This window comes from Nerophis lumbriciformis, linkage group LG32 (assembly GCF_033978685.3).
Source record: "Nerophis lumbriciformis linkage group LG32, RoL_Nlum_v2.1, whole genome shotgun sequence".
In the NCBI taxonomy this organism is placed as follows: domain Eukaryota; kingdom Metazoa; phylum Chordata; class Actinopteri; order Syngnathiformes; family Syngnathidae; genus Nerophis; species Nerophis lumbriciformis.
The window spans coordinates 7,358,824-7,373,032 of NC_084579.2; the positions used below are offsets into that span (position 1 = coordinate 7,358,824).

Below are 14,209 nucleotides of genomic sequence, written 5' to 3' on the forward strand. Positions count from 1 at the left end.
GCTTCAAAAAGATAAGGTTGTGAATCCTCATTTGTCTAAAGAAATCGCTAACGGCATTGATTAAAATGATCAAAATACGGTGAATATTGTATATGTTACATATTGTTATGAAGGTGTCTGTTACTACATTATATATATACTTGCAGTGTGTATATTGTACATATTACATATTGTTATGAAGGTGTCTGTTACTACATTATATATATACTTGCAGTGTGTATTTAAAATGTCGATGGAGGGTTTTGAAGTTGTTTTAGAGGGCTACAATGGTGATTAGCCACATCTAAGCATTTTTATTATATTTAAAATCCTACAAAAATATGACATGAACAAAGTGAATGTGGAAAGGGTAGGCATAGTAAGCTTTTAGCTTCAGCCTATACCTTTTTTGGTCAGGAAGTGTAAACCGATACTTTTATTTATTTATCTGCCATGCACTTGAAGTGTATTGTTTACATGAACTGATGATCAAATAAAAAAAAACGAACAGAGAGAGAGAGTCCTAGCGGTTCAACCTCAGTATATTCAGCTTCAAAAAGATAAGGTTGTGAATCCTAATTTGTCCAAAGAAATCGCTACCGGCATTGATTAAAATGATCAAAATACGGTGAATATTGTACATATTACATATCGTTATGAAGGTGTATGTTACTACATTATATATATACTTGCAGTGTGTATATTGTACATATTACATATTGTTATGAAGGTGTCTGTTACTACATTATATATATACTTGCAGTGTGTATATAAAATGTTGATGGAGGGTTTTGAAGTTGTTTTAGAGGGCTACAATGGTGATTAGCCACATCTAAGCATTTTTATTATCTTTAAAATCCTACAAAAATAAGACATGAACAAAGTGAATGTGGAAAGGGTAGGCATAGTAAGCTTTTAGCTTCAGCCTATACCTTTTTTGGTCAGGAAATGTAAACCGATACTTTTATTTATCTATCTGCCATGCACTTGAAGTGTGCTGTTTACATAAACTGATGACCAAATAAAAAAATCGAAGAGAGAGAGTGTTAGCAGTTCATCCTCAGTATATTCAGCTTCAAAAAGATAAGGTTGTGAATCTTCATTTGTCCATAGAAATCGCTACCGGCATTGATTAAAATGATCAATAAACGTAAATATCATGGGAAGGGTAGGCATAATAAACCTTTAGCTTCGGCCCATACCTTTTTGGTCAGGAAATGTAAACTGGTACTTTTATTTATTTATCTGCCATGCACTTGAAGTGTACTGTTTACATGAACTGATGATCAAATAAAAAAATCGAAGAGAGAGAGTGTTAGCAGTTCATCCTCAGTATATTCAGCTTAAAAAAGATAAGGTTGTGAATCCTCATTTGTCCATAGAAATCGCTACCGGCATTGATTAAAATGATCAAAATACGGTGAATATTGTATATGTTACATATTGTTATGAAGGTGTCTGTTACTACATTATATATATACTTGCAGTGTGTATATAAAATGTTGATGGAGGGTTTTGAAGTTGTTTTAGAGGGCTACAATGGTGATTAGCCACTTCTAAGCATTTTTATTATCTTTAAAATCCTAAAAAAAAAAAGACATGAACAAAGTGAATGTGGAAAGGGTAGGCACAATATGCTTTTAGCTTCAGCCTATACTTTTTTTGGTCAAGAAGTGTAAACCGATACTTTTATTTATTTATCTGCCATGCACTTGAAGTGTGCTGTTTACATGAACTGATGATCAAATAAAAAAAAAACGAACAGAGAGAGAGAGTCCTAGCGGTTCAACCTCAGTATATTCAGCTTCAAAAAGATAAGGTTGTGAATCCTAATTTGTCCAAAGAAATCGCTACCGGCATTGATTAAAATGATCAAAAAACAGTGAATATTGTACATATTACATATCGTTATGAAGGTGTATGTTACTACATTATATATATACTTGCAGTGTGTATATTGTACATATTACATATTGTTATGAAGGTGTCTGTTACTACATTATATATATACTTGCAGTGTGTATATAAAATGTTGATGGAGGGTTTTGAAGTTGTTTTAGAGGGCCACAATGGTGATTAGCCACATCTAAGCATTTTTATTATCTTTAAAATCCTACAAAAATAAGACATGAACAAAGTGAATGTGGAAATGGTAGGCATAGTAAGCTTTTAGCTTCAGCCTATACCTTTTTTGGTCAGGAAATGTAAACTGATACTTTTATTTATTTATCTGCCATGCACTTGAAGTGTATTGTTTACATGAACTGATGATCAAATAAAAAAAACGAAGAGAGAGAGAGAGTTTTAGCGGTTCATCCTCAGTATATTCAGCTTCAAAAAGATAAGGTTGTGAATCCTCATTTGGCCATAGAAATCGCTACCGGTATTGATTAAAATGATCAATAAACATAAATATCATGGGAAGGGTAGGCATAATAAACCTTTAGCTTCGGCCCATACCTTTTTGGTCAGGAAATGTAAACCGATACTTTTATTTATTTATCTGCTATGCACTTAAAGTGTACTGTTTACATGAACTGATGACCAAATAAAAAAATCGAAGAGAGAGAGAGTGTTAGCAGTTCATCCTCAGTATATTCAGCTTCAAAAAGATAAGGTTGTGAATCCTCATTTGGCCATAGAAATCTCTACCGGCATTGATTAAAATGATCAAAATACGGTAAATAGTGCATATATTACACATTGTTATGAAGGTGTCTGTTACTACATTATATATATACTTGCAGTGTGTATATAAAATGTTGGCGGGTTTCGAAGTTGTTTTAGAGGGCTACAATGGTGATTAGCCACATCTAAGCATTTTTATTATCTTAAAAATCCTAAAAATTAAAAAAAAAAAAAGACGTGTGGTCTTGTCTCTTATAATAATTGTAATTGATAGGCAACATTCCCAAAAAAAGTGCGGTTCCCCTTTAAAATTCTGGGTCTATGGTTATCATCACACATCTTTGTTATATAATGAAAGCACACAAATAAGACAAAAGAAATATTAAGACGCTCGCTGAACTGAAGTCTCGCAAGCTTTCGCTGACGTCCCGTGTGACACGGTGCCAGTTGCATGCTGGGTACTTGACTGACCAGGACGTATCCGGAGGGGCTGAGCGTGTCCATGCAGAGCTCGCTCCACTGGTCTGAGAACAGAGCATCCTTCAGTCGCTTGTTGATCATGGAGTTGACTTCCTGCAGTCTGGAGGAGAAAAAGAAGGACAGCAGTTGGCTCACAAAAGAGCGAGTCGGCCTTTCTTTCTGTCTGCTGCTCACCCGATGACAAACATGTCAACACTCCCGTCCGACACGTTGCCTCCAAACAGAGCGCTGATGTCATCTGGCGGCACGGCCGAGCCCACGTTCCATGTGGCGATGTGGACCCTGCCACATGGTGGACGTGATTCAGTGCAGGCTGATCTATCAACAGCAATCAATCCCTCCTTCGAGAGCCATGATGTTCTCTCACATAACACCCGGGACAAGATGGCCAGAAATCATGGAAGCATGTTTAGTAACACACTGTATAAAGCTGTAGATCTATCCTAACCGATCAGCAAAGAAGGGAAATAACAATAATAACAATGCTACAATCAAATATAATTATATTAAATCATTTTGTGATAATTATTTCAATTTTTTAAGTATAAAAAATTAATTTCACATTTCTATTATATCCCTTTATTATTTTAGATATGACTGTAGGTATATTTGGTAAATGCATCAAATAAAACATTCTTAACTTTAACATATATTTATTCACATTGAATTATTTTTATATATTTTTCGTTTTTTCTATAATATATAAATAATATTTTTTGCAGTTCTATACCGAAAACTACAACCACAACCATACAATATTTTGAATGTAAATACATTGCTATTAATATATATAAATCATATATTTAAATCATATTTGCTTATTTTTTATGTATCATATATTATAAAGGAATATATGATTTTTCTATCCAATATAAGTTTTTTGCAGTTCGACACTACTAAAAACTAACCACAATAATAAATGATTAAAATTAATCATAATAAAAATAATTGTCATCATTGAATGAATATATACTATATATAAAACATCCATCAATCCATCCATTTTCTACCGCTTTTCCCTTTTGGGGTCGCGGGAGCCTATCTCAGCTGCATTCGGGCGGTAGGCGGGGTACACCCTGGACAAGTCGCCACCTCATCGCAGGTATATAAAACAAAAAAAGTCAGATTTATAATATATATTTATTCATATTTAATTATTTGTATATAATTTTTGTTTTTCTCTATAATATATAAATAATATTTTTTGCAGTTCTATACCGAAAACTACAACCAAAACCATACAATATTCTAAATTTAAATACATAGCTATTAATATATTTTTTAAATCATATTTTATTAACATTTAGTTGTTTTTTATTTATTTATTATAATTTTAGAGGAATATAGGATTTTTCTATCAATAGTTTTTTGCAGTTCAACACTACTAAAAAATATAACCACAATAATAAATTATTAAAATTAATAATAATAAAAATAATTGTCATCATTGAATGAATATATACTATTTAAAACAAAAAAGTCATATGTATAATATATAGAAATATATTTCAACATTTACAAATGATAATATATACTATGTATAATTAAATACAATTTACAGAAATAAAAATATTCTATAATAAATAAATACTATTTATTGCAGGTTTACTGAAAACTACAAACACAACCATAAAACATTCTACATTTAAATAAATAGCTATTAATATTTGTAACAGTTGTTTTTTATGTATTTATATTTATTATAATTTTGGTTAAATATATGATTTTTTTTTATTAAATATAGTTTTTTTGTAGTTCGACACTACTAAAAACTATAACCACAATAATAAATGATTGAAATTAATAACAAAATAATTGTCATCATTACATATTTATATAATGAATATATATTATAAATAAAACCGACAAAGTCAAATTTATAATAAGTAGAAATATATTTCAATAATTATAAATGATAATATATACTATATATATAATTAAATACAATTTACAGATAATCTATAATAAATAAATACTATTTTTTGCAGTTTTACTAAAAACTACGACAATAATAACTGATTGAAATGATGAATATATATATATATATATATATATATATATATATATATATATATATATATATATATATATATATATATATATATATATATATATCCATCCATCCATCCATCCATCCATCCATTTTCTACCGCTTTTCCCTTTTGGGGTCGCGGGGGTTCGCTGGAGCCTATCTCAGCTGCATTCGGGCGGTAGGCGGGGTACACCCTGGACAAGTCGCCACCTCATCGCAGGTATATAAAACAAAAAAAGTCAGATTTATAATATATATTTATTCATATTTAATTATTTGTATATATTTTTTGTTTTTTTCTATAATATATAAATAATATTTTTTGCAGTTCTATACCGAAAACTACAACCAAAACCATACAACATTCTAAATTTAAATACATAGCTATTAATATATTTTTTAAATCATATTTTATTCACATTTAGTTGTTTTTTATGTATTCATTTATTTATTATAATTTTTGAGGAATATAGGATTTTTCTATCAATATATGTTTTTTGCAGTTCAACACTACTAAAAAAATATAACCACAATAAATTATTAAAATTAATAATAATAAAAATAATTGTCATCATTGAATGAATATATACAGTACTATTTAAAACAAAAAAGTCATATGTACAATATATAGAAATATATTTCAACATTTATAAATGATAATATATACTATGTATAATTAAATACAATTTACAGAAATAAAAAATATTCTATAATAAATAAATACTATTTATTGCAGGTTTACTGAAAACTACAAACACAACCATAAAACATTCTACATTTAAATAAATAGCTATTAATATTTGTAACAGTTGTTTTTTATGTATTTATATTTATTATAATTTTGGTTAAATATATGATTTTTTTTTTATTAAATATAGTTTTTTTGTAGTTCGACACTACTAAAAACTATAACCACAATAATAAGTGATTGAAATTAATAACAAAATAATTGTCATCATTACATATTTATATAATAAATATATATTATAAATAAAACCGACAAAGTCGAATTTATAATAAGTAGAAATATAGTTCAATAATTATCAATGATAACATATACTATATATATAATTAAATACAATTTACAGATAATCTATAATAAATAAATACTATTTTTTGCAGTTTTACTGAAAACTACGACAACAATAACTGATTGAAATGATGAATATATATATATATATATATATATATATATATATATATATATCCATCCATCCATCCATCCATTTTCTACCGCTTTTCCCTTTTGGGGTCGCGGGGGGTCGCTGGAGCCTATCTCAGCTGCATTCGGGCGGTAGGCGGGGTACACCCTGGACAAGTCGCCACCTCATCGCAGGTATATAAAACAAAAAAAGTCATATTTATAATATATATTTATTCATATTTAATTATTTGTATATATTTTTTGTTTTTTTCTATAATATATAAATAATATTTTTTGCAGTTCTATACTGAAAACTACAACCAAAACCATAGAACATTCTAAATTTAAATACATAGCTATTAATACATTTTTTAAATCATATTTATTCACATTTGTTTTTTATGTATTTATTTATTTATTATAATTTTTGAGGAATATAGGATTTTTCTATCAATATACGTTTTTTGCAGTTCAACACTACTAAAAAAATATAACCACAAAAATAAATTATTAAAATTAATTAAAACAAACAAAACAAAAAAACAAAAATAATTGTCATCATTGAATGAATATATACTATTTAAAACAAAAATGTCATATGTATAATATATAGAAATATATTTCAAAATGTATAAATGATAATATATACTATTTATAATTAAATACAATTTACAGAAATACAAATATTCTATAATAAATAAATACTATTTATTGCAGGTTTACTGAAAACTACAAACACAACCATAAAACATTCTAAATTTAAATAAATAGCTATTAATATTTGTAACAGTTGTTTTTTATGTATTTATATTTATTATAATTTTGGTTAAATATATGATTTTTTTTTATTAAATATAGTTTTTTTGTAGTTTGACACGACTAAAAACTATAACCACAATAATAAATGATTGAAATTAATAACAAAATAATTGTCACCATTACATATTTATATAATGAATATATATTATAAATAAAACCGACAAAGTCGAATTTATAATAAGTAGAAATATATTTCAATAATTATAAATGATAATATATACTATATATATAATTAAATACAATTTACAGATAATTTATAATAAATAAATACTATTTTTTGCAGTTTTACTGAAAACTACGACAATAATAACTGATTGAAACTATGAATATATATATATATATATATATATATATATATATATATATATATATATATACACATATAATAAATACAAATATATTTCAATATTTACAAATGATAATATATACTACATATGATTAAATACATAAAATAAAATAATGTAGTCGTATACAGTAAGTACAATAATGATAAAACAAATAGTAATACAATATATACAGCAAATATATACTATTAAAATGTGATTAGAATGATTACATTTAATAATAATAAAAATAATTGTCATCATTACATATTTATGTAATGAATAAATATTATAAATAAAACCGACAAAGTCAAATTTATAATAAGTAGAAATATATTTCAATAATTATAAATGATAATATATACTATATATATAATTAAATACAATTTACAGATAATCTATAATAAATAAATACTATTTTTTTGCAGTTTTACTGAAAACTACAACAATAATAACTGATTGAAACTATGAATATATATATATATATATATATATAATAAATACAAATATATTTCAATATTTACAAATGATAATATATACTACATATGATTAAATACATAAAATAAAATAATGTAGTCATATACAGTAAGTACAATAATGATAAAACAAATAGTAATAAAATATATACAGCAGATATAGACTATTAAAATGTGATTAGAATGATTACATTTAATAATAATAAAAATAATTGTCATCATTACATATAATCATATGATGAATATATATTATATATAAAGCAAAAAAAGTCATATTTATAATAAATAGAACTATATTTAAATATTTATAAATGATAATACATGCTATATATAATTAAATACAATTTACAGAAAAAAAAGATTTTTCTATAATAAATAAATACTATGTCTTGCAGTTTTACCGAAAACTACTACAATAGCTTATATAATGAATGTATGTTATATATAAATCATATTTATAAGAAATACAAATATATTTCATCATTTACAAATGATAATATATATAATGAAATACATAAAATAAAATAATGTATTCATATACAGTAAGTAAAATAATAAAATATATACAGCAGATAAGACTTATTATTCTAAGACAAGTTATCTTTGGGAAGAGTGCCAAGTGAAAGAAGTGCAGATCTGTCACTCTCGGTACTAAACAAAGACGTCATAAAAGCAGTAAAGTGTGAATAAAAGAGTAAATAAGAGTCTGACCTGAAGTCCTTGTTGTTGTCCCCGCTGCTCTTGTCACTCTGCACCTGTGTCGCTCCAGGACTGAGGCTGCAGTTTGGGCTGAAGGAAGAGGACTGAGGACTGTGAAGAGGGACTGAGGACTCTAATGTGCAAGGAGCGATGACATTGTGAGGTCCTGGGATGCAAAGTGGCTTCAAGTCTACATCCTTCATGGCAGGGACTCTGGGAGCAGGTCTAGTCCCCAGGGACGTGGGTCTCGGTCGACAAATACCCGTCCCGGACTTAACCCATGGGTCTCTCGCTGCGGGGGCGATGACTTCGGACTGCTTGTCCTGCACAGTCCCCGACGGGCATATTAGAGGTGGCCCTCGGGAGGAAACTGGAGCGGGTTTGGGTAGCGCTCGGGGTCCAGGGTGCACTCTGGGACCACATGAGTTGGCGGTGGCTGGTTTCTGCTGCACGTGATCCATCAGCCTGGGGAAGTGAGGACGTAAGTATGATCTCAGTGTCATTTCCATGCAGCCTTCGAAGTAACAGAGTGAACCCTCTTGTCAGTCACCCACTCTCTTTGTCTTTTTAGGTGCATGCTCCAACAAACCCTGGCCAATATGGAAGTCCTGGCGGAGGTAATTACCTGAAGGATAAAAATTGTGTACGTGCGTTTTTGTTTGGTTTGTCGCAAGAGGGTTCACTCTTTCACTATCGTTCTACGGCGGAATGAAAGTAACGGAGTGAACCCTCTTGTAAGTCGGCCAATATGTAAGTCCTGGTGGAGGTAATTACCTGAAGGATAAAAATTGTGTAAGTGCGTTTTTGTTCGGTTTGTCTCAAGAGGGTTCACTCTTTCGCTGTCGTTCTACAGCGAAATGGAAGAAAGGGAGTGAACCCTCTTGTAAGTCGGCCAATATGTAAGTCCTGGTGGAGGTAATTAACTGAAGGACAAAAATTGTGTACGTGCGTTTTTGTTTGGTTTGTCGCAAGAGGGTTCACTCTTTCACTATCGTTCTACAGCGGAATGGAAGTAACGGAGTGAACCCTCTTGTCAGTCGGCCAATATGTAAGTCCTGGTGGAGGTAATTACCTGAAGGATAAAAATTGTGTACGTGCGTTTTTGTTTGTTTTGTCGCAAGAGGGTTCACTCTTTCACTATCGTTCTACAGCGGAATAAAAGTAACAGAGTGAACCCTCTTGTCAGTCGGCCAATATGTAAGTCCTGGTGGAGGTAATTATCTGAAGGATAAAAATTGTGTACGTGCATTTTTGTTTGGTTTTTCGCAAGAGGGTTCACTCTTTCGCTGTCGTTCTACAGCGAAATGGAAGTAACGGAGTGAACCCTCTTGTCAGTCGGCCAATATGTAAGTCCTGGCGGAGGTAATTACCTGAAGGATAAAAAATTGTGTACGCGCGTATTTGTTTGGTTTGTCGCAAGAGGGTTCACTCTTTCACTGTCGTTCTACAGCGGAATGAAAGTAACGGAGTGAACCCTCTTGTCAGTCGGCCAATATGTAAGTCCTGGCGGAGGTAATTACCTGCAGAATAATAATTGTGTATGTGCGTTTTTGTTTGTTTTGTCGCAAGAGAGTTCACTCTTTCACTATCGTTCTACAGCAGAATGGAAGTAACGGAGTGAACCCTCTTGTCAGTCGGCCAATATGTAAGTCCTGGTGGAGGTAATTACCTGAAGGATAAAAGTTGTGTACGTGCGTTTTTGTTTGGTTTGTCGCAAGAGGGTTCACTCTTTCACTGTCGTTCTACAGTGGAATGGAAGTAACGGACTGAACCCTCTTGTCAGTCGGCCAATATGTAAGTCCTGGTGGAGGTAATTACCTGAAGGATAAAAGTTGTGTACGTGCGTTTTTGTTTGGTTTGTCGCAAGAGGGTTCACTCTTTCACTATCGTTCTACAGCGGAATGGAAGTAACGGAGTGAACCCTCTTGTCAGTCGGCCAATATGTAAGTCCTGGTGGAGGTAATTACCTGAAGGATAAAAGTTGTGTACGTGCGTTTTTGTTTGGTTTGTCGCAAGAGGGTTCACTCTTTCACTATCGTTCTACAGCGGAATGGAAGTAACGGAGTGAACCCTCTTGTCAGTCGGCCAATATGTAAGTCCTGGTGGAGGTAATTACCTGAAGGATAAAAATTGTGTACGTGCGTTTTTGTTTGTTTTGTCGCAAGAGGGTTCACTCTTTCACTATCGTTCTACAGCGGAATAAAAGTAACAGAGTGAACCCTCTTGTCAGTCGGCCAATATGTAAGTCCTGGTGGAGGTAATTATCTGAAGGATAAAAATTGTGTACGTGCATTTTTGTTTGGTTTTTCGCAAGAGGGTTCACTCTTTCGCTGTCGTTCTACAGCGAAATGGAAGTAACGGAGTGAACCCTCTTGTCAGTCGGCCAATATGTAAGTCCTGGCGGAGGTAATTACCTGAAGGATAAAAAAATTGTGTACGCGCGTTTTTGTTTGGTTTGTCGCAAGAGGGTTCACTCTTTCACTGTCGTTCTACAGCGGAATGGAAGAAACGGAGTGAACCCTCTTGTCAGTCGGCCAATATGTAAGTCCTGGTGGAGGTAATTACCTTAAGGATAAAAGTTGTGTATGTGCGTTTTTGTTTGGTTTGTCGCAAGAGGGTTCACTCTTTCACTATCGTTCTACAGCGGAATGGAAGTAACGGAGTGAACCCTCTTGTCAGTCGGCCAATATGGAAGTCCTGGTGGAGGTAATTACCTGAAGGATAAAAATTGTGTACGTGCGTTTTTGTTTGGTTTGTCGCAAGAGAGTTCACTCTTTCACTATCGTTCTACAGCGGAATGGAAGTAACGGAGTGAACCCTCTTGTAAGTCGGCCAATATGTAAGTCCTGGCGGAGGTAATTACCTGAAGAATAAAAATTGTGTATGTGCGTTTTTGTTTGTTTTGTCGCAAGAGGGTTCACTCTTTCGCTGTCGTTCTACAGCGAAATGGAAGTAACGGAGTGAACCCTCTTGTCAGTCGGCCAATATGTAAGTCCTGGCGGAGGTAATTACCTGAAGGATAAAAAATTGTGTACGCGCGTTTTTGTTTGGTTTGTCGCAAGAGGGTTCACTCTTTCACTGTCGTTCTACAGCGGAATGGAAGAAACGGAGTGAACCCTCTTGTCAGTCGGCCAATATGTAAGTCCTGGTGGAGGTAATTACCTTAAGGATAAAAGTTGTGTATGTGCGTTTTTGTTTGGTTTGTCGCAAGAGAGTTCACTCTTTCACTATCGTTCTACAGCGGAATGGAAGTAACGGAGTGAACCCTCTTGTCAGTCGGCCAATATGTAAGTCCTGGCGGAGGTAATTACCTGAAGGATAAAAATTGTGTACGTGCGTTTTTGTTTGGTTTGTCGCAAGAGAGTTCACTCTTTCACTATCGTTCTACAGCGGAATGGAAGTAACGGAGTGAACCCTCTTGTAAGTCGGCCAATATGTAAGTCCTGGCGGAGGTAATTACCTGAAGAATAAAAATTGTGTATGTGCGTTTTTGTTTGTTTTGTCGCAAGAGGGTTCACTCTTTCGCTGTCGTTCTACAGCGAAATGGAAGTAACGGAGTGAACCCTCTTGTCAGTCGGCCAATATGTAAGTCCTGGCGGAGGTAATTACCTGAAGGATAAAAAATTGTGTACGCGCGTTTTTGTTTGGTTTGTCGCAAGAGGGTTCACTCTTTCACTGTCGTTCTACAGCGGAATGGAAGAAACGGAGTGAACCCTCTTGTCAGTCGGCCAATATGTAAGTCCTGGTGGAGGTAATTACCTTAAGGATAAAAGTTGTGTATGTGCGTTTTTGTTTGGTTTGTCGCAAGAGAGTTCACTCTTTCACTATCGTTCTACAGCGGAATGGAAGTAACGGAGTGAACCCTCTTGTCAGTCGGCCAATATGGAAGTCCTGGTGGAGGTAATTACCTGAAGGATAAAAATTGTGTACGTGCGTTTTTGTTTGGTTTGTCGCAAGAGAGTTCACTCTTTCACTATCGTTCTACAGCGGAATGGAAGTAACGGAGTGAACCCTCTTGTAAGTCGGCCAATATGTAAGTCCTGGTGGAGGTAATTACCTGAAGAATAAAAATTGTGTATGTGGGTTTTTGTTTGTTTTGTCGCAAGAGGGTTCACTCTTTCGCTGTCGTTCTACAGCGAAATGGAAGTAACGGAGTGAACCCTCTTGTCAGTCGGCCAATATGTAAGTCCTGGCGGAGGTAATTACCTGAAGGATAAAAATGGTGTATGTGCGTTTTTGTTTGGTTTGTCGCAAGAGGGTTCACTCTTTCACTGTCGTTCTACAGCGGAATGGAAGTAACGGAGTGAACCTTTTTGTAAGTCGGCCAATATGTAAGTCCTGGCGGAGGTAATTACCTGAAGAATAAAAGTTGTGTATGTGCGTTTTTGTTTGGTTTGTCGCAAGAGAGTTCACTCTTTCACTATCGTTCTACAGCGGAATGGAAGTAACGGAGTGAACCCTCTTGTCAGTCGGCCAATATGGAAGTCCTGGTGGAGGTAATTACCTGAAGGATAAAAATTGTGTACGTGCGTTTTTGTTTGGTTTGTCGCAAGAGAGTTCACTCTTTCACTATCGTTCTACAGCGGAATGGAAGTAACGGAGTGAACCCTCTTGTAAGTCGGCCAATATGTAAGTCCTGGCGGAGGTAATTACCTGAAGAATAAAAATTGTGTATGTGCGTTTTTGTTTGTTTTGTCGCAAGAGGGTTCACTCTTTCGCTGTCGTTCTACAGCGAAATGGAAGTAACGGAGTGAACCCTCTTGTCAGTCGGCCAATATGTAAGTCCTGGCGGAGGTAATTACCTGAAGGATAAAAATGGTGTATGTGCGTTTTTGTTTGGTTTGTCGCAAGAGGGTTCACTCTTTCACTGTCGTTCTACAGCGGAATGGAAGTAACGGAGTGAACCTTTTTGTAAGTCGGCCAATATGGAAGTCCTGGTGAGGTAATTACATGAAGGATAAAAATTGTGTACGTGCGTTTTTGTTTGGTTTGACGCAAAAGGGTTCACTCTTTCACTGTCGTTCTACAGCGAAATGGAAGTAACGGAGTGAACCCTCTTGTCAGTCGGCCAATATGTAAGTCCTGGTGGAGGTAATTACTTGAAGAATAAAAATTGTGTATGTGCGTTTTTGTTTGTTTTGTCGCAAGAGGGTTCACTCTTTCACTGTCGTTCTACAGCAAATTGGAAGTAACGGAGTGAACCCTCTTGTCAGTCGGCCAATATGTAAGTCCTGGTGGAGGTAATTACTTGAAGGATAAAAGTTGTGTACGTGTGTTTTTGTTTGGTTTGTCGCAAGAGGGTTCACTCTTTCACTATTGTTCTACAGCGAATTGGAAGTAACGGAGTGAACCCTCTTGTAAGTCGGCCAATATGTAAGTCCTGGTGGAGGTAATTACCTGAAGGATAAAAATTGTGTATGTGCGTTTTTGTTTGTTTTGTCGCAACAGGGTTCACTCTTTCACTATCGTTCTACAGCGGAATGATAGTAACGGAGTGAACCCTCTTGTAAGTCGGCCAATATGTAAGTCCTGGCGGAGGTAATTACCCGAAGAATAAAAATTGTGTATGTGCGTTTTTGTTTGGTTTGTCGCAAGAGGGTTCACTCTTTCACTGTCGTTCTACAGCGGA

General features: G+C 33.5%; 1 protein-coding gene across 2 annotated transcripts in view; it reads right to left on the reverse strand.

Moving 5' to 3' along the window:
- inpp5ja (inositol polyphosphate-5-phosphatase Ja) overlaps positions 1–14,209 on the reverse strand; it is a 41,989-nt gene that overhangs the window by 24,305 nt on the left and 3,475 nt on the right. For both annotated transcript variants that reach the window (XM_061926765.2, XM_061926766.2), the window contains exons 2-4: positions 8,593–9,045; positions 3,262–3,369; positions 3,079–3,187 (exon numbers count right to left, since the gene is read on the reverse strand). In XM_061926765.2, the coding sequence (XP_061782749.1) occupies positions 3,079–3,187; positions 3,262–3,369; positions 8,593–9,041 (666 nt within the window). In that variant the 5' untranslated portion in view covers positions 9,042–9,045. The remainder of the gene's footprint in view (positions 1–3,078; positions 3,188–3,261; positions 3,370–8,592; positions 9,046–14,209) is intronic.